General features: G+C 37.2%; 2 protein-coding genes across 14 annotated transcripts in view; one reads left to right on the top strand and one right to left on the bottom strand.

Annotated features, from left to right (window-relative positions):
• The window catches only part of LOC101025789 (putative prolyl-tRNA synthetase associated domain-containing protein 1), a 149,292-nt gene that overhangs the window by 93,823 nt on the left and 28,514 nt on the right, over positions 1-26,955 (top strand). The gene's annotated exons all lie outside the window — the stretch shown is intronic.
• The window catches only part of CCDC88A (coiled-coil domain containing 88A), a 130,819-nt gene that overhangs the window by 87,756 nt on the left and 16,108 nt on the right, over positions 1-26,955 (bottom strand). For 12 of the 13 annotated variants that reach the window (XM_031655177.1, XM_031655170.1, XM_031655173.1 and 9 more), the window contains 2 exons: positions 13,507-13,615; positions 1,735-1,804 (listed from right to left, as the gene is read on the bottom strand). In XM_031655177.1, the coding sequence (XP_031511037.1) occupies positions 1,735-1,804; positions 13,507-13,615 (179 nt within the window). Of the gene's footprint in view, positions 1-1,734; positions 1,805-13,506; positions 13,616-26,811; positions 26,879-26,955 lie in introns of all 13 variants that reach the window. The other variant, XM_031655167.1, reaches the window with a different exon arrangement.

Consider the following 26,955-nt stretch of genomic DNA (forward strand, 5'->3'; position numbering starts at 1 on the left):
GTAAAAGTTAACAATCTATAACAGAAATGGAGAGAATATTCCCTGTCCAACAGCATTCAATTAAGATTTTCTTAAAATATTCAACTGGAAAAAAATAACTTCTTTGGGCCAGATTTTCACCACCGGGCCAAACTGTCTATGAAAAAGTCCAAATCTTCTTATCAGACATTTCCTTCTACTCTCCATGAAACGACCTACTTTCTAGCTATGCTGAGCCATTAATCACCATTCCTCCCAAATATGCATATATACACACTCCTCTGCCTTAATACTACTCCCTCTATCTGTCCTCCTTCCCCAACCTCCTCATCCCCCTAGTGAACTACTTGCTAATCACAATCCTAGGCACAGTTCTTATCATCTCTGTGTAGTCTACCCTGACCCAATCATCAATGGTCCCCAATTCTCACTTATATGTCAACTTTAAGAATAATTAATGGCTCCATATTTTATATGCCAGAACATTTGGTACATATTTCTACTTCATACCAATTATTACATGATTTCTCCATAATCTGTGTATCCTTTACCAAACCATAAGAGCTTCTAGAACACAGACCATTTATTTCCACTCCTGGTCCCTGTAACTTGGTAGGTACTTACCAAAGGTAAGTTTTTTTATTTTTAAATTTATATAATCAAACATCCCATTGGATCTCTAAAAACTATCTAAGCTGCTAATTCACCACATCTAATTAATAGTTTCCTCTATAAAAATAGCTATTTGATTTTAGTTTTTATTTTGGTTTTGTTTGTTTTGACTGAGGGGGGTATGGGCTGAAGAAATACACTAATTTGGATAACATGTAGACTGTAAGGATAAGCCCATTGTTGAAACTGTTAGGTAGCTGCTAATTTCCCCAACTGTTCAAAAATTACAATTCTAAAATATCACATTTAAAATGTGATAAAGGGCAGAACATTTTGAAGAAAAAATCTGAATGATCTAAAACTGCCTCTCATCTTTCCATTCAGACTAAGTTTAATATAAATTAAAACATATCAGACCGGGCGTGGTGGCTCACGCCTGTAATCCCAGCACTTCGGGAGGCCAAGGCGGGCAGATCACCTGAGGTCAGGAGTTCGAGACCAGCCTGGCCAACATGGTAAAACTCTGTTTCTACTAAAAATACAGAAATTAGCGTGGTGGCCACGCCTGTAATTCCAGCTACTCGGGAGGCTGAGGCAGGAGAATCGCTTGAACCCAGGAGGTTGAGGTTGCAGTGAGCCGAGATTATGCCATTGCACTCTAGTCTGGGCAACAAGAGCGAAACTGCATCTCAAAATAAATAAACAAACAAACAAACAAAAAAATCAATCAGTAAAACTTAAGATTCAAACAATTTTGGCAATGGTAGATAATAGATATATGAATAGAAACCTGGAAATTATTTCAAAATCATTTCTTTTCTAAGGTAGTATCTTTTAAGTTTGTAACTACATCATCTTCTATACTTCTTTATAACAAGACACTAAAAATCATCACAGAAAAGTATCTGTTTGGTATAGTAGAAAAAATACTGAACTTAACGTAAAATTTATGTCTGGTCTTACCTATAACTTACAAATATTCTAAGCTTGCGTCTTTCTAGAAAATGGAACATCACCTCCAACTTCTACAGTTATGAAAAATCTAGTGAGTTAATGTAAATAAGCTCTTAGTAAAAAATAAACATCGTATTATTACACAAAGGTTAGACATTACTTTCACATTATGTTAATTTTAATACTTACCAGAAAAGGGATTTTTGCCAATGATTAAGACATTTGGCAACGACATCATGATCAATTGCTGCAAAGTCTCCTGTAAAAAAAATATCCAATACTTGTTATATGGGTAATGCTAACTAGGTAATTATTCACCAAGCTATAACATATGATTTGTACATTCTTCTATAGGTGTGCTATACTGCAATTACACAAATCTGGAAAAAGTTATATAAGGTCTTAAATCTTTTGTAACTTTAATGAATTAAATAACTAAAGTTATAATACCAGATAGACTTCAGTTAATAATATATCAGGCTGGGTGCGGTGGCTTATGCCTGTAATCCTTGCACTTTGGAAGGCCAGAGAGTGAGGATCACTTGAGACCAGCCTGGGGAACAGAGTGAGACCTTCTTCTCTACACACACACATATAATAATAAAAAAGTTTTTAAAATATCAGATGTCCCCAGATTAAAGCATTTAAGTCAAAATGGTCTAATTATTATTTGGAACTCTGAAGTTTTAGGTGCGAGAAAATTAAGAAACATTCCTCAACAAAAGATTGAGCAAAATTAAGAAACATTCCTCAATAAAAGTTCGAGCATGTGTGCTCTTTTTGTTCTTGTTATTTCTCCCTGAGGAAACTAAAAATACATCATACAAATGTATGAATACTGTCACTGTACATATATATATATATAAATTAAATATGTGGTTTTATTTTTTGAGATGGAGTCTCACTCTGTCAGCCAGGCTGTAGTGCAGTGGTGTGATCTTAACTCACTGCAACCTCTGCCTCCTGGGTTCAAGCTATTCTCCCACCTCAGCCTCCCAGGTAACTGGGACTACAGGCACCTACCACCACGCCTGGCTAATTTTTGTATTTTTAGTAGAGACAGGGTTTCACCACGTTGACCAGGTTGGTCTTGAACTTCTAACCTCCCCAGGCGGAGTTCAGGAACTCCAAGTGATCCACCCCCCTCAGCCTCCCAAAGTGTTGAGATTACAGGTATGAGCCACCACACCTGGCCATATTTTTAATATAATAAATAAGAGCTATATTTTTAAAATGTCAACTGATATTAAAATTAAGAAACCTAATTGCTTTATTAAAAACACTGTCTAATGATCATTTCATGAAAGTCAGTTCCTCCTCAGTGAACCATTATTTCTCTCCTCTACAATAGATGTTTAACTTCTGTAAAACTTTAGTGACAAGAATATATGTAGATTCCGAACATAAAAGGTGATTGAGAAAGAACTGAATGCTTTCAAATTCTTCAATTTAGGTAATACATCAAGTATGCACCTTCGGTTTATACCACCTCTTCCTTGAAGAAATGAAGAAATGCATTGTGTCTGCCATTACAACCACTGACACTGATGATACGAAAAGGGTCTGGGATGAATTAGACTATAGGATGGATGGGTGCCATGTGATAATTACTGAATCATTGCAATATTAAGGAATAACTATGACAGATTCTTCATAAATTGACTACATGTTCAGATATAACTAGTTACTAAGGAGTAAGTTTTTGAAGGTATTCAACTCTTTTTGAATCCATTATTTAACTTAATACTATGATGAGAAAGCAAATAATCATGAAAAACAACTATTAAAAGTTAACTTGTGCTGTTTTTTTAAAATTTCTAATTCTAGATTCACTAGAGCACTTACCCATGGTCAGAGGCTGGCATGACACCAGATGTTAATTAGAATTCATCTCTTATCTATAATTCTTTATAGATATAAACAAGAAAGTTTCAAAAAGTTCTCCTCAGTATTATATTAGCACTTTAAAAAACTATTGCCAAAATATGCCTGCATTTAAAGGAAAGTACATACTTGATATATGTATCATGTTAGAATAAGTATCAAAACTTGCTAAAATCACTTATTCCAGGAATGATATGGAGTTTGGATATTTAATGAATTAGTTTTCCAATTAAAAGCAAGTTATCTCAAGAGAGAATATGCTATAGCTATGTGTGCAACAGCTAAATGGGCTTAAAGGAATAAATTTCTGCTTCATTCTTTTTTTTTTTTTTTTTTTTTTAGATGGAGTCTCACTCTGTTGCCCAGGCTGGAGTGCAGTGGCACGATCTTGGCTTACTGCAACCTCCACCTCCCAGGTGCAAGCAATTCTCTGCCTCAGCCTCCCGAGCAGCTGGGATTACAGGCACCTACCACCATGCCTGGCTAATTTTTTTTTGTATTTTTAGCAGAGACGAGGTTTCACCATCTTGGCCAAGCTGGTCTTCAACTCCTGACCTCATGATCTACCTGCCTTGGCCTCCCAAAGTGCTGAGATTACAGGCTTGAGTCACCGCGCCCAGTCACTTCATTCGAATTTTTAGTTTCCTTGCCTTGAAGCAAAATTATGAGGACTGTCATTATAGATTTTTTTTTTTTTTTTGAGACAGGGTCTTACTCTTGTCACCCAGGTGGGAGTGCATTGGTGCAATCACAGCTCATTGCAGCCTTGACCTCCCAGGCTCAAGCGATCCTCCTGCCTCATTTGTTTTTATTTTTTATGGAGACATGGTGTCACTATGTTGCCCAAGCTGATCTTGAACTCCTGGACTCAAGCGATCCTCCTGTCTTGGCCTCACAAAGTGCTGGGATTACAGGCATAAGCCACCGTGCCCAGCCAGATTTTTTTAAAATCATAAATAAGAGAGCTGCATTTTTTAAAATCACTGTTTTGTCTATATCCTACTTTGTGAAGATAACCTAAGTCAGATGCAAGAGCCTTCAAATTCACCTTCGTAAAGAGAAGCTTTAAATTTTTTATTTACTTTTATTTTAATTAATTAATTTATTTATTTATTTAGAGACAGAGTCTCTCCGTCGCCTCGGCTGGAGAGAAATGGCGTGATCTCAGTTCACTGCAACCTCCCCTTCCCAGGTTCAAGAGATTCTCCTGCTTCGGCCTCCTGAGTATCTGGGATTACAAGCGCATGCCACCATGCCTGGCTAATTTTTGTTTTAGTAGAGACAGGGTTTCACTACATTGGATTTCTTGATCTGCCCACCTCGGCCTCCTAAAGTGCTGAGATTACAGGTGTGAGCCACCACACCTGGCCGAGAAGCTTTAAATTTTAACAGACACTGAATTTTTTTTTAAGTTTTATCTTAAAGATGTTAGAGATAAAACTCATTTACATCACTTACTTTTGCGTGTATATATATTTGAGTGTGTATGTATATTTATATATATATATATATATATATATTTTTTTCCAGCTTTTTGGGAGGCTGAGACAGAGTCTCGCTCTGTCACCCAGGCTGGAGTGCAGTGGCGCATTCTCGGTTCACTGCAACCTCTGCCTCCCAGGTTCCTGCGATCCTCCTGCCTCAGCCTCCCAAATAGCTGGAATTACAGGTGCACGCCACCACGTCCAGCTAATTTTTGTATTTTTAGTACAGATGGGGTTTCATCATGTTGGCCAGGCTGGTCTCAAACTCCTGACACTGAGTGATCTGTTTGCCTTGGCCTCCCAAAGTGCAAGGATTACAGGCATGAACTACTGCACCTGGCCTGGATTCTAGCTATATTTTTGTAAAAAGTCTTTTTATTTCCCCATTCCAATTTTACGAATAATATTAAAAAATATACAAGACATAAAACAGAGATGCTTAAAAACTGACTGCTATTGTTAAGATTTATTATATCATCACAGCCTGCCCAGACTTAACTTAGCTCTAAAGAAATTCACCATTAAAGTATTAAAGAAATGGAAAAAGAATATATAAATGAGCCCAAGATGAGTTCACTAAAAGGAGGAACAAATTAACGAACAGGTCAAAGTTGATAACATATGTATATAAACTAGTGAAGATACTTCAATTTGTTAACTCAAGTTATAAGAAACCTATAAAAATAAATGGAGAAATAAATTATTTTAGCAATTCAACTGAAAGAGAAAAAGGTTTCAAGAAAATCAGGGAAGTCACCTATTCAACAAATATTTATTGAATATCAATTATCTGCCAGATGTTCTAAACACTGAAAATGCAGCAGTGAATAAATAGAAATCCTTGTTCTCATGGAATTTACGTTTTAGTAAGAGAAGACAGACAATAAAACAAGTAAGTGTTTTGGTGATAAGTGCTAGTAATAAAAATAAAGCAGAGGGGCCAGGCACAGTGGCTTACGCCTGTAATCCCAGCACTTCGGGAGGCCGAGGCAGGTGGATCACCTTAGACCAGCCTGATCAACACGGAGAAACCTCGTCTCTACTGAAAATACAAAATTAGCCAGGCATGGTGGTGCATGACTGTGATCGCAGCTACTCAGGAGGCTGAGGCAGAAGAATTGCTCGAACCCAGGAGGCGGGAGTTGCGGTGAGCCAAGATTGTGCCATTGCACTTCAGCCTAGTCAACAAGAGCGAAACTCTGTCTCCAAATAAATAAATAAATAAAAAAGCAGAGGCCAGGTGAGGTGGCTCATGCCTGAAATCCCAGCGCTTAGGGAAGCCAAGGTGGGTGGATCACTTGAGGCCAGGAGTTCGAGACCAGCCTGACCAACAAGATGGCAAAGCTCTGTCTCTACTTAAAAAAAAAAAAAAAAAAAAAAAAGCTGTGTGTGCTGGCACATGCCTGTCATCCCAGCTACTCGGGAGGCTGAGGCACAAGAATCACTTGAACCCGGGAGATGGAGGCTGCAGTGAGCCGAGACTGCACCACTGCACTCCAGCCTGGGCAAGAGAGTGAGACTCCGTCTCAACAATAAATAAATAAATAAATAAATAAATAAATAAATAAATAAAAATAAAGCAGAGAATGGGAAAGAGTATTATAGGTGGAGGTGGAGAAGAGGAGAATGTTAAAATTTTTAAAGATATGTAAGTATTCAAATATAGAGATTCTGAATGTTTTCAGGGTCATTAAAGCAAAGTTTCACTAAATAAGTGGAAATTCTATTCTGGCATGAAGACATTTCAGAAAGATTTGGAGAACTACAATCATCAGGAAAAGACAGAAAAAAGAAAGAACTGGCAGAGATTATGGTAATAGGAAAATAATAAGCAGATGTTCCTTGAAAGATATTACAATTTCATTTCCACCACATTAGCTGGCTTTGTATAACTTTTTTCATTTAAAAACTGGTATACTAACCATTTTTTAAAATTTTTTCTTTAATTTTTTGAGACAGAGTCTTGCTCTGTCACCCAGGCTGGAGTGCAGTGGCATGATCTCGGCTCATTGCAACCTCCACCTCCTGGGTTCAAGCAATTCTCCTGCCTCACCCTCCCAAGTAGTTGAGACTACAGGTGCGTGTCATCATGACCAGCTAATTTTTGTATTTTTATTGGAGACAGGTTTTCACCATGTGGGCCAGGCTGGTCTCAAACTCCTGACCTCAAGTGATTGCTTGCCTTGGCCTCCCAAAATGCTGGGATTACAGGCATGAGCCACTGCGCCCAGCCAACCACAGTTTTTAGCTGACCATCTAAAACCCCTTTTTATTGATATATAGGCATGCAACATGTAATGACATTTTTGGTCAACAATAAACCATATATATGATGGTGGCCACATAAGATTATAAAAACATTTTTACTGTACCTTTTCTATGTTTAGATGCACAAATACCATTGTGTTACAACTGCCTACAGTATTCACTACAGTAACATGCTATACAGGTTTAGAGCCTAGGCGCTATAGGCTACACCATATACCATAGGTGTGTAGTAGACTATACCATCTACATTTGTGTAAGTACACTCTATGATGTTCGTACAATGACAAAATTGCCTAATGACACATTTTGCAGAACATATATTCGTTGTTAAGGTACACAAGACTGGCTGGGCATAGAGGGAGGCCGAAGTGGGTGGATCACTTGAGCTCAGGAGTTTGAGACCAGCCCAGGCAACATAGCGAAACCCTGTCTCAACAACAACAAAATTAGCGGGGTGTAGTGGCACGTGCCTGTATTCCTAGCTACTAGGGAGGCTGAGGTGGGAGGATGGCTTGAGCCCAGGAGGCAGAGGTTGCAGTCAGCCAATATTGTGCCACTGCACTCCAGCCTGGGCAACAGAGTGAGACCCTGTCTTGAAAAAAAAAAAAAGGTACACATAACTACACAGACTATGCATTACAAATTTTTGTGAATTAAAGCTTACGCTGCTAATGCATCGTAAGAAAGACTACTTCACGAATATGCCACATATAAACATGATTTAGTTACTATTCAAATATAATTTAAATTAGCCTTTCCTTCTTCCTAGAAATTATCCATAATTCTTTCTTCACAGTAAGAAGTTAACACTTCTGGCAAAGGTCAGGCTTCACTTCGCTTTCCTGAATCACCACACAGAGTAAAACACTGTTACTAAAACTGTAATTCTATAGAATTAAAAATAGGTTCAAAGAACTCTAAAATACACTGAAATGACAGTCCCTCTTTTGAGACTTTTATAATCTACTTTTGAAATTCAGTACATGACAACATTTATCATACTATTACGTATCTGTCATTTTATCCATGTTACTAGTGAAGAGAATACTAGATACTAAAATACTTAAAATACTTCGCCTCAAATACATCTTCTCAGGGGCATATGACATACAAAAAATTTAATAGTTTTCTATAGTCATTCCCCAAAAATCTGATTTTTGGGGGAAAAAGGTAATTTAAGGGCTGATGAGAACTCCATTGATTTGGAAAATATTAACTTGCAATGTGTCATATATTAAACCAGACCCTCTCTAATATAACAAGAACAAAAAAATTATTTCAATAAGTCAATTAACTGTATATATAAAATGTCTGACCTATTTCTGAAGACAAGTTAAAGTACTGGTTGGTGCAAAAGTAACTGCATTCAAGACTGCAGTGAGCTATGAGCTATGATTGTGCTACTGCACTCTAGTATGGGTGACAATACCAGACCCCATCTCAAAAAATTAAAAAATATAGCATAGTGACACACATGTGTAGTCCCAGCTACTTGGGAGGCTGAGGCAGAAGGACTGCTTGAGCCCAGAAGGTCTTGGCTACAGCGAGCTGTGACCTAGGCAACAAAGTGAGACCTTGTTTCAATCAATCAATCAATAAAAAATGTAAACACATAAAAACATAATTGATAAACACATAAAGAAAAAAAAAAAAATCCAGGCGGAGGTAGAGATTGCAGTGAGCTGAGATTGCACCACCGCACTCTAGCCTGGGTGACAGAGCAAAACTCCATCTCAAAAAAGAAAAAAAATATCCAGAAATGTATACATATTCAGGTGACAACAGTGGTAATTTCCTGGCACTAGAACTATGTCTGTATTATCTTTTTTTTTTCTAATTTTCTATAGTACAATAATATTGCTTCTATATGAACTTGCTTAAATATACATATTTAATTATAAATATAAGTACATAAATATACTTAATTATATATTTAATAATATTTATATATATATATATTTTTTTTTAAGACAGAGTCTCGCTCTGTTGCCCAGGCTGGAGTGCAGTGGCGTGATCTCCACTCACTGTAACCTCTACCTCCCTGGTTCAAGCAATTCATGTGCCTCAGCCTCCCAAGTTGCTAGGATTACAGGCACGCACCACCACACCCAGCTAATTTTTGTATTTTTAGTACAGGCAGGGTTTCACCATGTTGGCCAGGCTGGTTTGGAACTCCAGACCTCAAGTGATCCACCCATCTCGGCCTCCCAAAGTGCTAGAATTACAGGTGTGAGCTACCGCGCCTGGCCAAACTTGCTTAAAATAAAGGTGATTCAGGGTTGGTTGCACAACAGGTAACAAATCCTCTCTGAAGCAATGCATCCTTGACTTGAACACAAAGAATCCGCACAGATAAAGGCCCCCAAAAAATGAGTTCACAATTAAAACACACACATATCACTGCCACCCCCGCCACTGCCACTACTACTATCACCACCACTACCACAAGAAACAGCAAGCAGAAAACAAAGGACAGATTCAGATCTGTACATATTTCAGATTTTTGAATAATCAGATATCAAATCTAAAACAGAAAAAATTTAAATATCTGAAAAAGTAAAGAAAATGACTAACCAAAAAAATGAAAAGGCAATGTAAAAAGAACCAAATCTTCCAGAAATGAAAGATATAATCAAGGGGTTAAACAGAAGATTTGACACAAATAAGGAGTGAATTAGTAAATTAGAGAGTTCTGAAAACAAGACTCAGAATGCAGCACAAGCTTAATAAATAAAAGTTTAATAAGCAAGAAACAGAGTAAGAAAGTCTAATATATATAAATAGAAATATTTGAAAGAGATCAGATTAGCAGAATAGAAAAGAGCAAATATTAGAAGAATAAATACTAAAAGCAGCTTGGAAAGAAAAAAGACAGCTTAGCCAGGTGTGGTGGCTCACGGCTATAATCTCAGTACTTTGGGAGGCTGAGGCGAGTGGATCATCTGAGGTCAGGAGTTCGAGACAAGCCTGGCCAACATGGTGAAACCCCATCTCTACTAAAAAATACGAAAATTAGCCAGGCGTGGTGGCACATGCCTGTAGTCTCGGCCACTCGGAAGCCTAAGACAGGAGAATCCCTTGAATCCGGGAGGCAGAGGCTGCAGTAAGCCAAAATTGCGCCATTGCACTCCAACCTGGGAACAGAGTGAAACTTCATCTCAAAAAAAAAAAAAAAAGACCGCTTAAATAACAAAAATTAGAGAGTTAATTTCTCCAGAGCAAAAAGAAACCACAGAGGCCAGGTGTGTTGGCTCACGCCTGTAATCCCAGCACTTTGGGAGGCCGAGGCAGGTGGATAACTTGAGGTCAGGAGTTCGAGACCAGCCTGACGAGTATGATGAAACCTGTCTCTACTGAAAATACAAAAATTAGCCAGGCGTGGTGGCATGCGCCTGTAATTCCAGCTACTCAGGAGGCCGAGACAGGAGAATCACTCGAACCCAGGAGGCAGAGGTTGCAGTGAGCTGAGATCGTGCCATTGCACTCCAGCCTAGGCAACAAGAGTGAAACTCTGTCTCAAAAAAAAAAAAAAAATCCAGAAACAGAAGAATTAAGTCTGCAAAGTACTGAGAGAAAAATAATTGTCAACCTAAAACTGCATACTTAAAACTATTTCATCCTAGTGCAATCACTCATGCCTGTAATCCTAACACTTTGAGAGGTTAAGGAGAGAGGACTGCTTGAGCCCAGGGGTTCAAGACCAGCCTGGGCAACATAGTGAGACCCTGTCACTTTTATTTTATTTTATTTTATTTATTTGTTTATTTTTTTTGAGATGGAGTCTCACTCTGTCGCCCAGGCTGGAGTGCAGTGGCCGGATCTCAGCTCACTGCAAGCTCCACCTCCCGGGCTTATGCCATTCTCCTGCCACAGCCTCCCGAGTAGCTGGGACTATAGGCGCCCGCCACCTCGCCCGGCTAGTATTTTGTATTTTTTTTAGTAGCGACGGGGTTTCACCGGGTTAGCCAGGATGGTCTCGATCTCCTGACCTCGTGATCCGCCCGTCTCGGCCTCCCAAAGTGCTGGGATTACAGGCTTGAGCCACCGCGCCCGGCCTATTTTATTTTTTGTAGATGGAGTTTTGCTCTTGTTGCCAAGGCTGCAGTGCAACAGCATGATCTTGGCTCACTGTAACCCCCGCTTCCTGGGTTCAAGTGATTCTCATGCCTCAGCCTCCTGAGTAGCTGAGATTACAGGTGCCCACCACCAAGGCTGGCTAATTTTTGTATTTTTAGTAGAGACAGGGTTTTGCCATGTTGGACAGGCTAGTCTAGAACTCCTGACCTCAAGTGATCTGCCCACCTCGGCCTCCCAAAGTGCTGGGATTACAGGTGTGAGCCACTGCGCCCAGCCTTCCGACTCTATTTAAAAACTAAAACAAAGAAACTATCTTCCAAAAACAAGAGTGAAATAAAGGCATTTTCAGACAAATATTCTCAAAGAAAAACATGCAGCTTGAGCTAAAGAAAAAGGGCTGGGCACATGGCTCATGCCTATAATCCTAGCATTTTGGTAGGCTGAGACAGGCGGATCACACGAGGTCAGTAGTTCGAGACTAGCCTGGCCAACATGGCGAAACCCAGTCTCTACTAAAGATACAAAAAAAATTAGCCAGGTGTGGTAGTGGGCACCTGTAATCCCAGCTACTCAGGTGACTGTGGCAGGAGAATTGCTGGAACCCAGGAGGCAGAAGTTGCAGTGAGCTGAGATCATGCCATTGCACTCTAGCCAGGGCGACAGATCGAGATTCTATCAAAAAAAAAAGAAACATTGGTTTTATTTATTTAACAGTACTTCTCAATATTTAATTTGTAGGGTAAAGAAAAAACCCTAAAATACAAGACAAGAAGAGCTTAAAAGTCATAAAAGAGAATGACTAGAATTAAAACATTCTAACGTCATAGCACTATTCCATAAAAGGATAAAGATACTCATTAATTTTGGCCTTTCCTGTGTTTAGGTATAAAATGTATAATTTCGAAAGTCACCTCTGAAAAAACAGGAAGAGTGAAAAAATTTTAAACCAGTAGAAAGGAAAAACATGCAGAAACAATTATTGATAGGCTGGGCATGGGGGCTCAAGCCTGTAATCCCAGCACTTTGGGAGGCTGAGGGTTGCAGATCACTTGAGGTCAGGAGTTTGAGACCAGCCTAGCCAACATAGTGAAACCCTGTCTCTACTGAAAACATAAAAATTAACTGGACACGGTGGCACGCACCTGTAGTCCCAGCTACTTAGGAGTCTGAGGCAGGAGAATCGCTTGAACCCAGGAGGCAGAGGTTGCAGTGAGATGAGATCGCACCACTGCACTCCAGCCTGGGCAACAAAGTGAAGCTCCATCTCAAAAAAAAAAAAAAAAAGAAAAGAAAAGAAAAAAGAAAAAAATAGGAAAAGGAAAAATTACTGATAAATAATCAAATTCTTCAGGCAGATTTAACAATTTTAAATTTATTTGCAACTAATAGCAGCTTTAAAGCCTATAAAAGAAAATTTGATAAATTCATCATATGGGATATTTCAACTCCTCTTTCTCAATAATCGCTCAAAAGACAAATCAATAAGGCTGTAGAAGATTTGAACAATACAGTTAACAAACAAGGCTGCTCTCACTCTGTGTCCAAACAATAGGAGAATACATACTTTTTCAAGCACACAAAGAACTTTAAAGAAAACTGACAACAACATACTAGGCCAAAATAAGTAATTCTTAACAAATACCAAAGAATCAGTATTATACAAACCACATTCTTTGACCAAAAATCAAAACCAAAAAGGATACTTGAAAAATACCATGTTCAAAAATTTAAAAGCATACTTATAAGTAACTCATAAGTGAAATAAATCATAGCAGAAATTAGAAAATGCATAGAAATAATCTTTTAAAATATGCCAAACCAAAATTTATGCGACGCAGATATAACAATTCTGAGAGGCATACTGAAAGCCTCAACAATGTTCATGTTTAAAAACTAAAATATGCATCCAATTCAGTTTTCTTTTCTAAATGGAAGTACACTTTTCAAAGGCATAATTCAAGAAGTCTAACAACAAAATGTTACACTATGCAAGTTCTCAGGAAACCGGGACCTGATTTTTAAAGCATAAAATACAGTAGTCATTTGTAACATTAGAAAATTATTAAGTGCTTGCTTAAACCTTTAACATTCATAAGAAATAAACTATCTTATTTACTACTCTAACTCTAGCAAATAGATCAGAACCTGGCATATAATAAGCATTTAAATATTTGTTAGATGACTAATACTAAATAATACAAAAATGTAAGTAGTTATTAAAACCCCGATTTTTAAAAAGGGCACTTACCTGGTAATAAAATTTTATCTGTCTCACCAAAATGGATAGATTGTGCATTCTAAGTGAGGCATCATTATTGACTTTTTTATTTACTCTCTGACTCTCCAATTTAGGATTACTGTAAGAAATACAAAAATACTTTAAAATTACATAAAATACTACTATCAACCTATATATAATTAAAATTAATCATATAATACTTTTTTACTTAAATAAACTGTAATCCCAGTGTGTGCTCACCTGCATTAACAGAGATGGTCCAAAAGGGCAGATTATTACTTTGACATGTATTCCGTGCTTCTAATTAATATAAATGCAACTGATTTCCCAAAGCAAGAACGAAATTAATTTCAAGCCTAAGTCAAACGTTGCCTTTCACTGTCATGTTGCCACTCCACATTCCTGGGATGAATAACTATTTCCTTTGAATATATAGTTCTATCACAAAATAAATCCATTTAAAATATGGGCTAATAACCAATAAATGTTATTTCTCCTCACTGGGTAATAGGGATTATATTTGAACAGGCAATGTCCCAGAGAAGTTCAAGGATAAAGTGGATGACACAGGTTAGTTAGTACTTTTATCTTGGGTAAAACTGTAGAGTCAATGAAAGCAAAGGGCTCAATAATCCTGAGGCAGCAGAAACTGCAGAAGAAAAACAGTCAAGCCATCCATGGTTTAGAATGGGAAATTGTGGCACCTCCACACAAGGATGCAGAAAAGTCAACAAATTGACACCCATCCAACAGGAAATAGAAACTGAATAGAAATGCCTCATTCTTTAATCTGTTCCCTTTTTACACAGTCCATTGCATTCCTAATGCCTTTAGTTCCTTCCCTAAACAGATTAGACTCTATGGTGCTTTCTTTCCATAATTCTCAAACTTTTAGGTCTCAAGACCCCTTTGTAATCTTAATTGATGACTCCAAACAATTTTTGATGTTGCGGGCTATCTTTAATTAATACTTAGTGTGTTAGGAATAAAGACTGAGTTAGGGCATGGTGGCTCATGCCTGTAATCCCAGCACTTTGGGAGCCCCAGACTGGTGGATCACCAGATGTCAGGAGTTCAGGACCCGCCTGGCCAACATGGTGAAACCCCATCTCTACTAAAAATACAAAAATTAGCCAGGTGTGGTGGCGTGCAACTGTAGTCCCAGCTACTTGGGAGGCTGAGGGAGGAGAATCGCTTGAACCCAGGAGGCAGAGGTTGCAGTGAACCAGGATCACACCACTGTACTCCAACCTGGGCTACAGAGCGAGATTGGAAAAAAAAAAAAAGAACTAAAGACAGAACATTTCAAAGTTATGTATGCATTAACTCACTTTAACAAAATAATATACCCATTACATGCTAACAAAAATCAAACAAAAAGAACTTAGAAAACTGAGTGGCATTGTTTTACTATTTTGTGTATCTCTTTAATGTGTGGTTTAACTTTTAAAAAACAGATTCTTATCTTTGCTTCTGCACTGAATCCATTGTTTATTATTTTGGTTCAAGCATATGAAGACATTTCACCCTCACATGTAGTTAGAAGTGGGAAGACCCTATGGATCCCCAAAAGGATCCTCCATCCATACTCTGAGAACCACTGCTTCAAAACCACTGTTTGCTTGCCACCACTCCCAACATCTTGATTCTTTTGTCCTTTGACCACATTCTTAATCCCCAACCTTGGATCAATTCAACCACTCATACTGAGATTACTCAAGGGACTAGTTGAGAAAATAATGCAATCAAACTAAGCTATTAATAAAATAGGAAGGGGTAGCTATTACAGAAAGGAGGAAGATGTCTTCTTGCCATAAAAAACTAGAAAACTGGACAAAGCACGAGAAAACTGTTTTCAGACTTTGGACAGCAGGTAATGCAAGACTAGGTTCTCTCTAGTAAGGCAGAGAGGTGCTTTCCAGAATGAGGTATGGGAAAATGGGTAGCCCAAGTCTTGTTGAATTTGAGGAGACAAGGCTGGAGTTCATGGATGCTGAACTGACTGACACATTCAGAAAAGAATACCAAAGAAAAGGGAGCTACACTAACAAAGAGCTCCAAAAATCTGCCTTTAAGATTTTGGCTGTGGCTTCACACAAGCATGGATGTAGTGGCTCATGCCTGTAATCCCAACACTTTGGGAAGCTAAGGTGGGAGGAATGCCTGCGGCCAGGAATTCAAGACCAGCCTGGGCAACACGGTGGGAGCCTGTCTCAAAAACAAAACAAACCAAAAAACCAACAAAATTTTGGCTAAATACTAAATTGTGCATGTATAACCTAAAACTCCACAAGGCTAAGCAGAGATCAAATATAAGAAAGCTGTAAGCTAAACAATTCTCAGAGCTCACAACGTAAAGAGAGAAATTTGAGTTCTGACAAGCAGAGTTGAGTAGACTTAATGAACGTCCAGAACATACAGCAGAGACCGCACAAGAGTCATGTCTTAGAAGGAGGACTAAATCAGCAGATGAGTAAAAGCTATTCAAGAACCCCACCCCCAACAAAACAAGTCTTGAAAGGATCATGCTGATTGCAAGTAACTTGACAACCTGCCAAAACAAAGTTCGTCACTCTAAAAGGACAAGGTCCAGACACTCCAAAATATAATCATTACAATATCCAGCATAAAATTAAAAAAAATGAATAGACACAAAATATCAGGAAAATGTGATCTATAACCAGGAAAGAAAATGGAAACAGTCAACAGAAACAGACCCAGAAATGAAAAAGATCACAGAAATAACAGACAAGGACTTTAAAACAGTTATTATAAACCTACAAAAGGATTTAAAGAAAGACATGAATGTTAAGCAGGAAGAAACGTAAATCATGTTTTGAAAAACTCAAATGGGACTTACTAAAGCTGCAAAATACAACTACTGGAAATGAAAAATTCACCACACGAGCTTAACAACGGATTAGAAACTGTATAGCAAACGATTAGTGAACTTGAAGACATTACAATAAAAACAATCCAAAGAAGCACGGAGAGAGGGGGAAAAAAAAGCTGAAATGAATGAACGGAGCCTAATGATCTATGGGGCAGTATTAAACATACATTACTACATAGTCCAATCTTAAGAATCCATTCACGTTTCCCTACTTGTCCCAATAATGAATGGATGTTCTTTACAGGAAATAGATCCAGTTCAGAATCACACTTGGCATGTGGTAGTCTGAACTGCAATCTTTAATCTCTTTCTGGCTGGAGATTTCTCAGCCTTTTGTTGATGTACATGAACTAGACACTTTAGAAGGGTTACAGGCCACATACTTGATAGAATGACTTTCAGTTGGGTTTGTCTGATAAGACTGTGCTGACTCATAATTAAGTTCCGGATATATATCCTTAACAGGAAAAACACAGAAGAGATGCTGTGTTCTTCTCAATGCATCCTATTAATATATGGGCCTGGCTTGTTTCTGTGTTCTCCTTTATGTTTCACTGGTCTACCTATATAATCCCACGTCAACAGCACCACCTTAACTATAGTTATTTACATCTTGATGTGTAGGTAGGGCAAGATGCCCTGACTAAACTGTTTTTTCAAATTTATCTTAACTATTCATTCATGGTCCTTGATGATTTTTAGGATCAGCTTGTCATATTCTGCATAAACAAAAAACAAAACCTATTAAGATTTTGACTGAAATTGCATTCAATCTACAAATTTATTAAGAATGAACTGACAACTCTACAGCATTGAGTCCTCCCACTGATAAGCATGGTGTATCTCTCTACATTCATTCAGCTTTTCTTCAAAACCATTTTATAATCTTCTTCAGGAAGGCCTTTTATTAGATTTATTCCTAGATGCTTATAGTTTTTGCCATTAAAGTTAATGTAATATTTTAAAAATGTATTTGCTGATAGGTTAATGCTGATATGTGAACATCAAATGATATGCTATCATTTTTTGTTTATTCTTCTCAATTTTAGCAACAATGCTAACCTTTTTTACTCTAATAGGTTGTCTACTGGTGCTTTTGAAGGTCCTCTTGAATTTAATTTGTAGCTTTTCCATACTGATAATCAATTATGCCAACACCATTTTCTAAAGAGCTTACATTTCTCACTGATTTCAGATTCCCACATTAAGTGTATGTCTTCTTTTGGAGTCTATTCTGTCCCACTAAGCCATTTGTCTATCTCTGTGTCATTAAAACCTTGTTTTACTATAGTTTATTATTATAGCTTTATTATGATCTCAATTCTACTAAGACAAGTCCCTTTCTTTTGTTGTTGTTTTTTCTATACTGTCTTCATTAATCGAACATAGTGACCTTTTCTATCATTTTAGGATATTTATAAGGTTCTATGAAAAACCTTGTTGGGATTTATTGACATTAGTAATATTAATTTGATTAAAAACTGGCATTTCATTTCCATCAGTAAAAATTTAAAATTTCCCCACAGAAGTCTTACATATTTAAGTTTTTTTTTCTTACTTGGGTAAAGAAGCTTTTGTTGCTTTGTGAAATGGATTTTTTTTCTATTACATTGTCTACTGGTGCTATTGTGTAACAGTTGAAAACTATAGGGTTTTGTTTTGGTTTTTTGGGTGTTTTTTTTGTTTTGTTTTGTTTTTGCCACAGAGTCTCACTCTGCCAGGCCGGAGTATAGTGGCACGGTCTCAGCTTACTGCAACCACTGCCTGCAGGGTTCAGGCGATTCTCATGTCTCAGCCTCCCGAGTAGCTGGGACTACAGGCACACGCCACCACGCCCGGCTAAGTGTTATTGTATTTTTAGTAGTGACGGGGTTTCACTATGTTGGCCAGGGTGATCTCAGCCTCCTGACCTCAAGTGATCCACCTACCTCTGTCTCCTAAAGTGTTGGGATTACAGGCGTGAGCCACCGTGCCCAGCCAAAACTATAGAGTTTTTGAATGCTGAATGTCTAATTAACCACCTTTCAAAACTTAGTTTACTAGGTTCACGTTCTTGGGTTTTCTAGGTTAAAAAAAAAAAATCACACCATCAGTAAATGACAGTTTATTTCCACCTTTTCAATCTTGCATTACATTTCTATTTATTTACTTGGTGCATTAACAAATAGAAATGGAGACAACAGATATCCTTCTCTTGTTGCTCTCTAAGAGAACTGCATTTAATGTTTCACCATTAATGCATGATGTTTGCTGTAATTTTCTGATAGATACCATCTATCAGGCATTCCCTTCCATTTCTGTTCACTGTCTGAATGGGTGCTGAACTTTATCCAGTATTATTTATTTTTTATTTTTTTGAAGACAGAGTCTCCCTCTGTTACCCAGGCTGAGATGCAATGCCATGATCATAGCTCACTGCAGCCTTTAACTTGTAAGCTCAAGAAATCTTTCTCAGTCTCTCAAGTACTTGGAACTACAGATGTGCACTACCACACCTAGCTAACTTTAAAATAAAAAGTTTTGATTTTTGTTTTTTTTTTTTTTTGAGACAGAGTCTCGCTCTGTTGCCCAGGCTGAAATGCAATAGCACAACCTCCGCTCACTGCAACCTCCACCTTCCGGGTTCAAGTGATTCTCCTGCCTCGGCCTCCTGAGTAGCTGGGATTACAGGTGTGTGCCACCACACTTGGCTAATTTTAGTATTTTTAGTAGAGATGGGGTTTCACCATGTTGGCCAGGCTGGTCTCAAACTCCTGACCTCAAGTGATCTGCCCGCCTTGGCCTCCCAAAGTGCTGGGATTACAAGCATGAGCCACCATGCCCTGCCTAAAAAATGTTTTATAGATGAGATCTCTCACTATGTTGCTCAGGCTTGCCTCAAACTCCTGGCCTCAAGTGATCCTCCTGCCTCAGTCTTCTAGCTAGCTAGGATTTCAGGCACAAGCCACAGCACACCTGGCATATCCAATTTTTCCTACATCTACTCCCACCTGATCCTTCTCCATTAATATGTTAATGTAGTGAGTTACACTGTTACATCACCCTCAAAGTCCTAGACTACATACTCTCTCAGCTCCAGTCTATGGTATAACTATTCCCCTTTATTTGTACATAACTCTGTCATGGGTCTTCCAATACTTGGTCTTTTTGACTCCCACTTTCTCACTAGATTCTAAGTTCCTTGAAAAGAGGGACCGTATCTTCTTATTCATGTTTTTGTTTCTAAAAATTAGCATATTTCCTAACACAAATATTGTTTGAATAAATAAAAATAAGAATAAACAAAGACTAAGCATAGTGTTTTTTAAACCATTGCTTTCTATTGAGAGTTACAAGCTGACAATCTCCAAGCTAACAACTCACTTGGCAGCCTGGAATAGGTTCTCTTACTAAGGTGCGTATCAAAAATCAGTTGAATAATAGAGTCCTAACTACAATTTGAGATCTGCAGAACAAGGAAGACTATTAGCAAGGCAAGCTAAATCTGACCTGTGACTGATTTATGCTTATTGCAAGACAAATAGTGAAAAAATCAGAACAGCCCAAGGCAAATGAGAGTTTAAATGGAAAAGCGAGTCTCTCAAATAAAAGCATCAACTAGAACTAGTTACTTCCAAAAACAAGGAGACTATATTGTAGAAGTCAGATCACGTGTCATGGCAAACAAAGACAAATAGCAGCATGGTCAAGAAGTCATGGTAAAACTGAAGGAAAAACCCTGTTTTATTTAGGCAATCAACTCTGGTATCTTTTTTTTTCTTTTTTTCTTTTTTCTTGTCTGGTATCTTTTTTAGTCAGTAAGTTAAACAAATACTCACTGAGTACCTACTGTACTGGCCACATTACTTAATGCATAAAAGCTCGGTCTAGTCAAGCTATCATTGTGGAGAAAACTATACTTGTAATTGGGAGAACAGAGTAAGAACAACACCAGTAACAAAAATTTTAGGTATATTTACACTTACATAAATTTCATTTGCAAACACTAAATACCTTTCCTTTCTAGCCTTCTTCTATCTTTTATTTCTATTTTCTTTATTCTACATTTGAATCCCTTACATACCTCTCATCTATGACTGCCTCCTACTCATACACTGACCACATTTAGACCTAGAAACACTTTAGAGATACCTGGTTTCACCATAAATCAGAAAACCAAAGTTCAAACTAGTAATCTGCCTACGATCCTAGAGCTCCTTTACTTTCTCCTAGTTTTTCCTTTTATAGGATCATTCAAGAAAACAAAGAAAAGACTGACTTAAAAAAAAAAGGTTTCAGCAATGTTTTTTCTAAAACCCAAGTGTACATCATACATCACTGTTTTATTGTATTGTTTGAGCATATTCCCAATTCTGTTTTCACAGTGAGTAATCAAAATAAAGATGATTAATTTCCTTCCCTCCTCCAGTTCACTGTGGTGATATTTTATTATAAACCTGGGTATTTAAATCTAACAATAAGTACTCAAGAAAAAAAAATTTTTTTTTTGAAATGGAGTCTCGCTCTGTCACCCAGGCTGGAGTGCTGTGGCATGATCTCAGCTCAATGCTCCTGGGTTCATGCAATTATCCTGCTTCAGTCTCCCAAGTAGCTAGGATTACAGGCACCCACCACCACACCTGACTCATTTTTGTTATTTTTAGGAGAGATGGGGTTTCAGCATGTAGACCAGGCTGGTCTTGAACTCCTGGCCTCAAGTGATCCTCTCACTTTGGCCTCCCAAAGTGCTGGGATAGCAAGCGTAAGTCACCGCGCCCAGCGTAAGAAAAATTTAATATTAGAACTAAAAATATATATAAATTTTAAAACTGTATTATTTGTAGTGCAAGCTCATTACTACATGACCATATACAATTTGGATTATACTAATTTGGATTATCCAAATACATGATTTGGATATTATACTTTGGATGTGCAATATTCTAATGAACACATGGTGATATCATTCCTTTAATAAATTTTATAATGTAAATGCTACCTTTGTCCTTGACAGAGTTGTTATCAAGTTCTGTTTCCTTTAAAGTGTTTTTTCAAAAAAAGTGTTAATGCTTCTTCTTAAATTTTGTGTCCAATCTTCCTCACATGATATCTTGAAATTTATTCAGTTGTCAGGAAATTCTACAGTCTTTGCATAAAGCTCTTTCAAGAATTAGCAAGTTTTCCGAATTTAGAATTTTGGTTTAATCAAAATCTTTTAAAATTTTTTTGTAAAAAAAAAAAAATTGATGTTTTATATTAAGTTTTTTTCAGACTTTGCGAAAGACTGCTTTTAACAATTAAAATAATTCTGGGTATAAAAGAAGGAATTATATAGTTATATACTAATGATACCAGATGAAATTTTAGAAATCTGAGGAAAAATGAAAAACGCAATTCAAATATTTGAGAGAAAAGTACTTCAACACCTAAAATTAACCTCACAATCAAAAGGGATCTTAAAGATAGGTGAATGAAAACTTTCTACATCCCTTCATAAAACTGTGCTGCTTTGTGTCTACAAATCTATGAAATGAGCCCATGGGCTGCGAAGGGATTTCTATGCTCTGATTTGACTCTAGGAAAACCAATAGAATAGTGGAGTTCTTGAACAGGCTACTACCCTAAGCACTCCAAGTCTCTATCTATAACTTCTATTCTATACTGTACCTATTCGAGAGTTATTTTAGTATGAAAACAGAACTGAAAAGTTCCTATTTTTTTATAACCATCAGATGTTATATCACAGTCTATTATTATAAACTTTCTGTACTTAGAGCCCAGGATAACCATTAAGCACTCTCGGCATGGATCTAGAAAGCAATAAACTTCCCATTATAAGGCTTGAGTTTCCCATTTGATGCAGGCCCAATATGAGTAAGGGTCATACTGACATATGTTAGGATCACAGAAAACAGGCCCTTTCACCCTAAGGATGTGATCGCTTTATTATCCCTATATATGGGCTAAATAACAGAAGAAGTTGCTTTAAAACAAGTTTAAAAAGTTGTCACTCTGGGCCAGGCGCGGTGGCTCATGCCTGTAATCCCAGCACTTTGGGAGGCCAAGGTGGGTGGATCATGAGGTCAGGAGTTCGAGACCAGCCTGGCCAAGATGGTGAAACCCCATCTCTACTAAAAATAAAAATAAAAATAAATTAGCTGGGCATGGTGGTGGGTGCCTGTAATCCCAGCTATTCGGGAGGCTGAGGCAGAGAATTGCTTGAGCCGGGAGGCGGAGGTTGCAGTGAGCCGAGATCGGGCCATTGCACTCCATCCAGGGCAACAGAAGGAGACTCCGTTCCCCACCAAAAAAAAAAGAAAAAAAAAACCGTAAGAAAAGAAAACAGTATTAAAAATTTCTTCTATAAAAATAATGCATCCAGTATAAAGACAGAAAAAAAACATTCATTCCTGTGTGTGTGTGTGCTTTTATCAGCTTCCTCAGGTTGAATCCTGTATTCCAATACTTTTAATATAATAAAAATCACAATACAGTAATTTAAACAAACAGTATGGTATGACTCCAGAATGCTCTAAAAAGAAATGTAGTGTATTAAGTATGACTCACAGAATTCTCTAAAGAGAAAATGTAGTCTATTAAATATTCCAAATATTCTGCCTTTCATTTTGTTTAATACTTAAAATGCAAAACAAAAATTAATTCAGAATAAATAATCACAACAAAGTTTTTATCAGGCTCTTTTTGAAAGTGTTACTATACCATTTTTTCTACAGAATGTATCTTTGGAAAGGCCATTTTCTAAAATACAAGATGAGCTATTGAACAAGATACACGTGGCATGTGTAATGTGAGCAAGTACCTTTCCAATCACACACAGCTATTTCCAAGGCAGCACAATTTCAAGTCAACCATCTTCCTTTATAAGATGAAAAGTAAAAAAATGCTTTAGTGACAAATAGCCTAATACAGCTCAAATCTGTTCAACCAGGAGTTAAATGCAACATGGCAGTAAAAGACGGCCTCAAGCAATTTCACATTTATAAATGACCTACTTATGACAAGTTGCGTTAATTTCAATTAAAATAATAAACGGACAGTAGTATTATCAACCATTGTATATAAAAATTTATAAATCAGGAAAAAATATGAAGTTAAAGTTAGCAATTTTGCAACACTAATACTCTAAGATTTGGTCCCTGTATGACCAAGGATTATATCTTTACTTATTCATTAACTAATATATATAAGAAACAGAAATCTGATAGTTTTAATGGCTCTATGCTTTTCTCCTCCAGACTGTAAACCTGTTGTATGTCCTCTTGGACCATCTGTTCTGTGTTGGTGCTTAACTGATGGGGGTTTTTGATCATGGCACTGTAATTTAAAACTACGGTTGTAGTGTGGTCTTTTAAAATTTTTGAGATAAATTATATAATAACATAACTATGTAATATTTGCATGTCACCATGATACATCTGAAATAACTAATTTACATATCTAACTTTAAGTGTGAATAAACCAGAATGTTTGCTTGATGAAAAATAATTAACTGGGTAAACAGCACCACCATTAAGGGTTATCCAAGTATCCAAGTAGTAAGGTATTTCAGGAAAATTAGTGGCTTTCTTATTTTGCAGCACTGTTTGGAGGGTACATTACAGAAAATTAGTGGTTTTAAGGGAAAAAATGTATTGGCTAGAGGAGGTGGCTCATACCCATAATCCCAGCACTTTGGGAGGCTAAGGCCAGAGAATCGCTTCAGGCCAGGAGTTTGAGACCAACCTGTACAACATAGCAAGACTCCCTGTCTACAAAAAAAAAATTTTTAATTAGCTGAGGATAGTGGTGTGTGCCTGTAGACCTAGCTACGCAGGAGGCTAAGGCAGGAGGATCACTTGAGGCCAGGAGTTAGAAGCTGCAGTGAACTATGATCTCACCACTGCATTCCTGGATGAGAGAGCAAGACTCTGTCTCAAAAAAAAAAAAAAAAATATATATATATATATATTCCTTCAATTTCTTCCCACTTTCATAAATTCAATTACTTTGCATGACAGCCAACAACAAGTCTAATATTAATATAAGCTTTTACCTATCTACAGAATATTTTCACATATATTAACTATCTTGATCTTCACACCGACTAAACAGGTCATTCTTGGAGAGGTACGTGACATATAATTACCATACAGAGATTACAGACACAGTCTTTCATGTTTTTGTTCGCATAATTTTGGACACATTAAGTTACCTTTTCAAAAGTTGGAAAATCTATGACATTTTCTCGTTAGTCCAAGATTAAGCTAGCAGTAAAGCATGATATTCACTGATTTAGCAAACAGAAGTAATGCTTTAATTTAAAAACTGCAAATGGACGCAAAAATAATTAAAATCCAGTACTATACATATACTTTACTTCGGTTTCATCTAAACTTAATAAAATGGCTGAACCCACCCTTTATTTATTAGAATGTCAACTTAGCCCTTCAAATATTAAGTTAGCAGTTTTTTAACTTTTGGTTTCAGAACCCCTTTTTACTCTTAAAAAATTACTGCAGATTCCCAAAGAGCTTTTGTTTATGTGCATTATATCTATCTATATTTACTATATTAAAATTTAAAATAAAGAATTTTTTAAAATATTAATTCACCTAAACATAACAGCGTTTGTTAACATAAGGAACATTTTTATAACTTTTTCAAAACATAACATTTTAGTGGGAAATAACATTCTTTCACTTCTTTGCAAATCTCAGTGTTTGGCTTAATAGAATACAGCTGTATTCTTAAACCTGCTTCTGCATTCAGTGTGCTGCGATACATTGTTTTTGCTTTAAGTATAAGAAATAATGACTTCACACAAGTATGTAATTAGAAAAAGGAAAATTATGATTGGCACATTCACACAATTAATGATAATCTTCTTTGATATTACCAATATCCAGTAAAGGTTATTTCTTAAAGGTTAAGTGCAATGTGGAATCTGAATATCAATGAACTTTTCTTTCTCTGTCTTACATTAAAATCCATTGGTCTATCTGGCACATTCAATGGATCTTTTAACTATGTATGCATAACTTCTTAACATTATTCATTGGCCATTTAGAAATTATTGGTTCTCTGAATTATACAGATCTTCCAAATGTCAGCACATTTTATTACTTTAAAAAAAAAAAAAAAAAACAGCCAGGCACGGTGGCTCACGCCTGTAATCCCAACACTTTGGGAGGCCGAGGGGGGTGGATCATGAGGTCAGGAGATGGAGACCATCCAGGCTAACACGGTGAAACCCTGTCTCTACGAAAAATGCAAAAAATTAGCCGGGCATGGTGGCAGGCACCTGTAATCCCAGCTACTCGGGAGGCTGATGCAAGAGAATGGTATGAACCGGGAGGCGGAGCTTGCAGTGAGCTGAGATCAAGCCATGGCACTCCAGTCTGGGCGACAGAGCAAGACTCCGTCTTAAAAAAACAAACAAACAAAAAACAAAACACATTCATTAATATCATCTCCAATCTCATCAGAAAAGTCTTTAAATATTGAGTAGCTGTCAAGCCCATGTTTTCTGTACATCAAATTTCATCACTGACAACAATCAGTTGTTTTCCCTGAAGTGACAGGCTCACTTTATTCATTTCTGAGGAACTGTCTGCCCAGTACTCAAGTATTAACAACCAGTTTGTCTGCCATTCTTTCAAATAAAAATGGTGTTCCAAAAAACTGGGACTACTTCAACCTTGCAACTCAAAAATCATGAATACCTTTTCTTGAGATAATCATCGAGCAAGAACATTATATATGGTTCCCATTTTGCCCACAGAATGTTAAATAGATTCAAGGGTCAAGACTCAACAAAATAACTTTCACTGCTTCATCAAGGACATGGTGAAACTGGGTTTATTTATATATATCTTACAAGTATATAATGAGAAAAATACAATGATTGCCCATACAGTTTGGTACAATTCCTTGATTCATACTAAAATGTCAGCAGTTTTACTAACCTTTGCTTTTGCACCATCAGTGCTTTAGCAACACACAAAAAAAGGCAAAGGACATCTTAGTAGTATTATGAAAATAATTCTGACCTGACAGACAAACCTTGAAGGAATCTCTGTGCTAGCAGGGGTCTGATCTCATTTGAGAACTACTGTATTAGGTAATTCAATTCCTGTTGTTGGTATAGAGACCTGGGGACTTAATATTATGCTAATCTAGAACATTCACTTATATGGTTGCCAACCTCATGACCAGTAACTGAAACAAAAGAAGGCTGTTTATAGATTCAATGGACAGCACTGATCTGTGATGGAACATTTTACCCATCGTCCCTAAGCCCTAAGATTGGGTCACAGAAGTTGGTTTTAATCAGTATTCTAGAGTAGTAATTGCTCCAGATCTACTTAGGCCTAGAGACTCAAAAAATTCCAAAGTGAGCTGATATACAGTCAGGTATTTCCCTTGATAAGTGACAGACTTACCTACTATGGCTTTCACTCCCATACTGTCAATTCAGTATAGTAAGGCTTCTTAATCTGTACTCCCCTCCTAAGGTAATTTAAATAGTTCACTTGATTAATTATGGGTGACAAGTATCACTTTCATTTTTGAGAAGAAAGCCCTTT

This window comes from Papio anubis, chromosome 14 (genome assembly GCF_008728515.1).
Source record: "Papio anubis isolate 15944 chromosome 14, Panubis1.0, whole genome shotgun sequence".
NCBI classification, from domain to species: domain Eukaryota; kingdom Metazoa; phylum Chordata; class Mammalia; order Primates; family Cercopithecidae; genus Papio; species Papio anubis.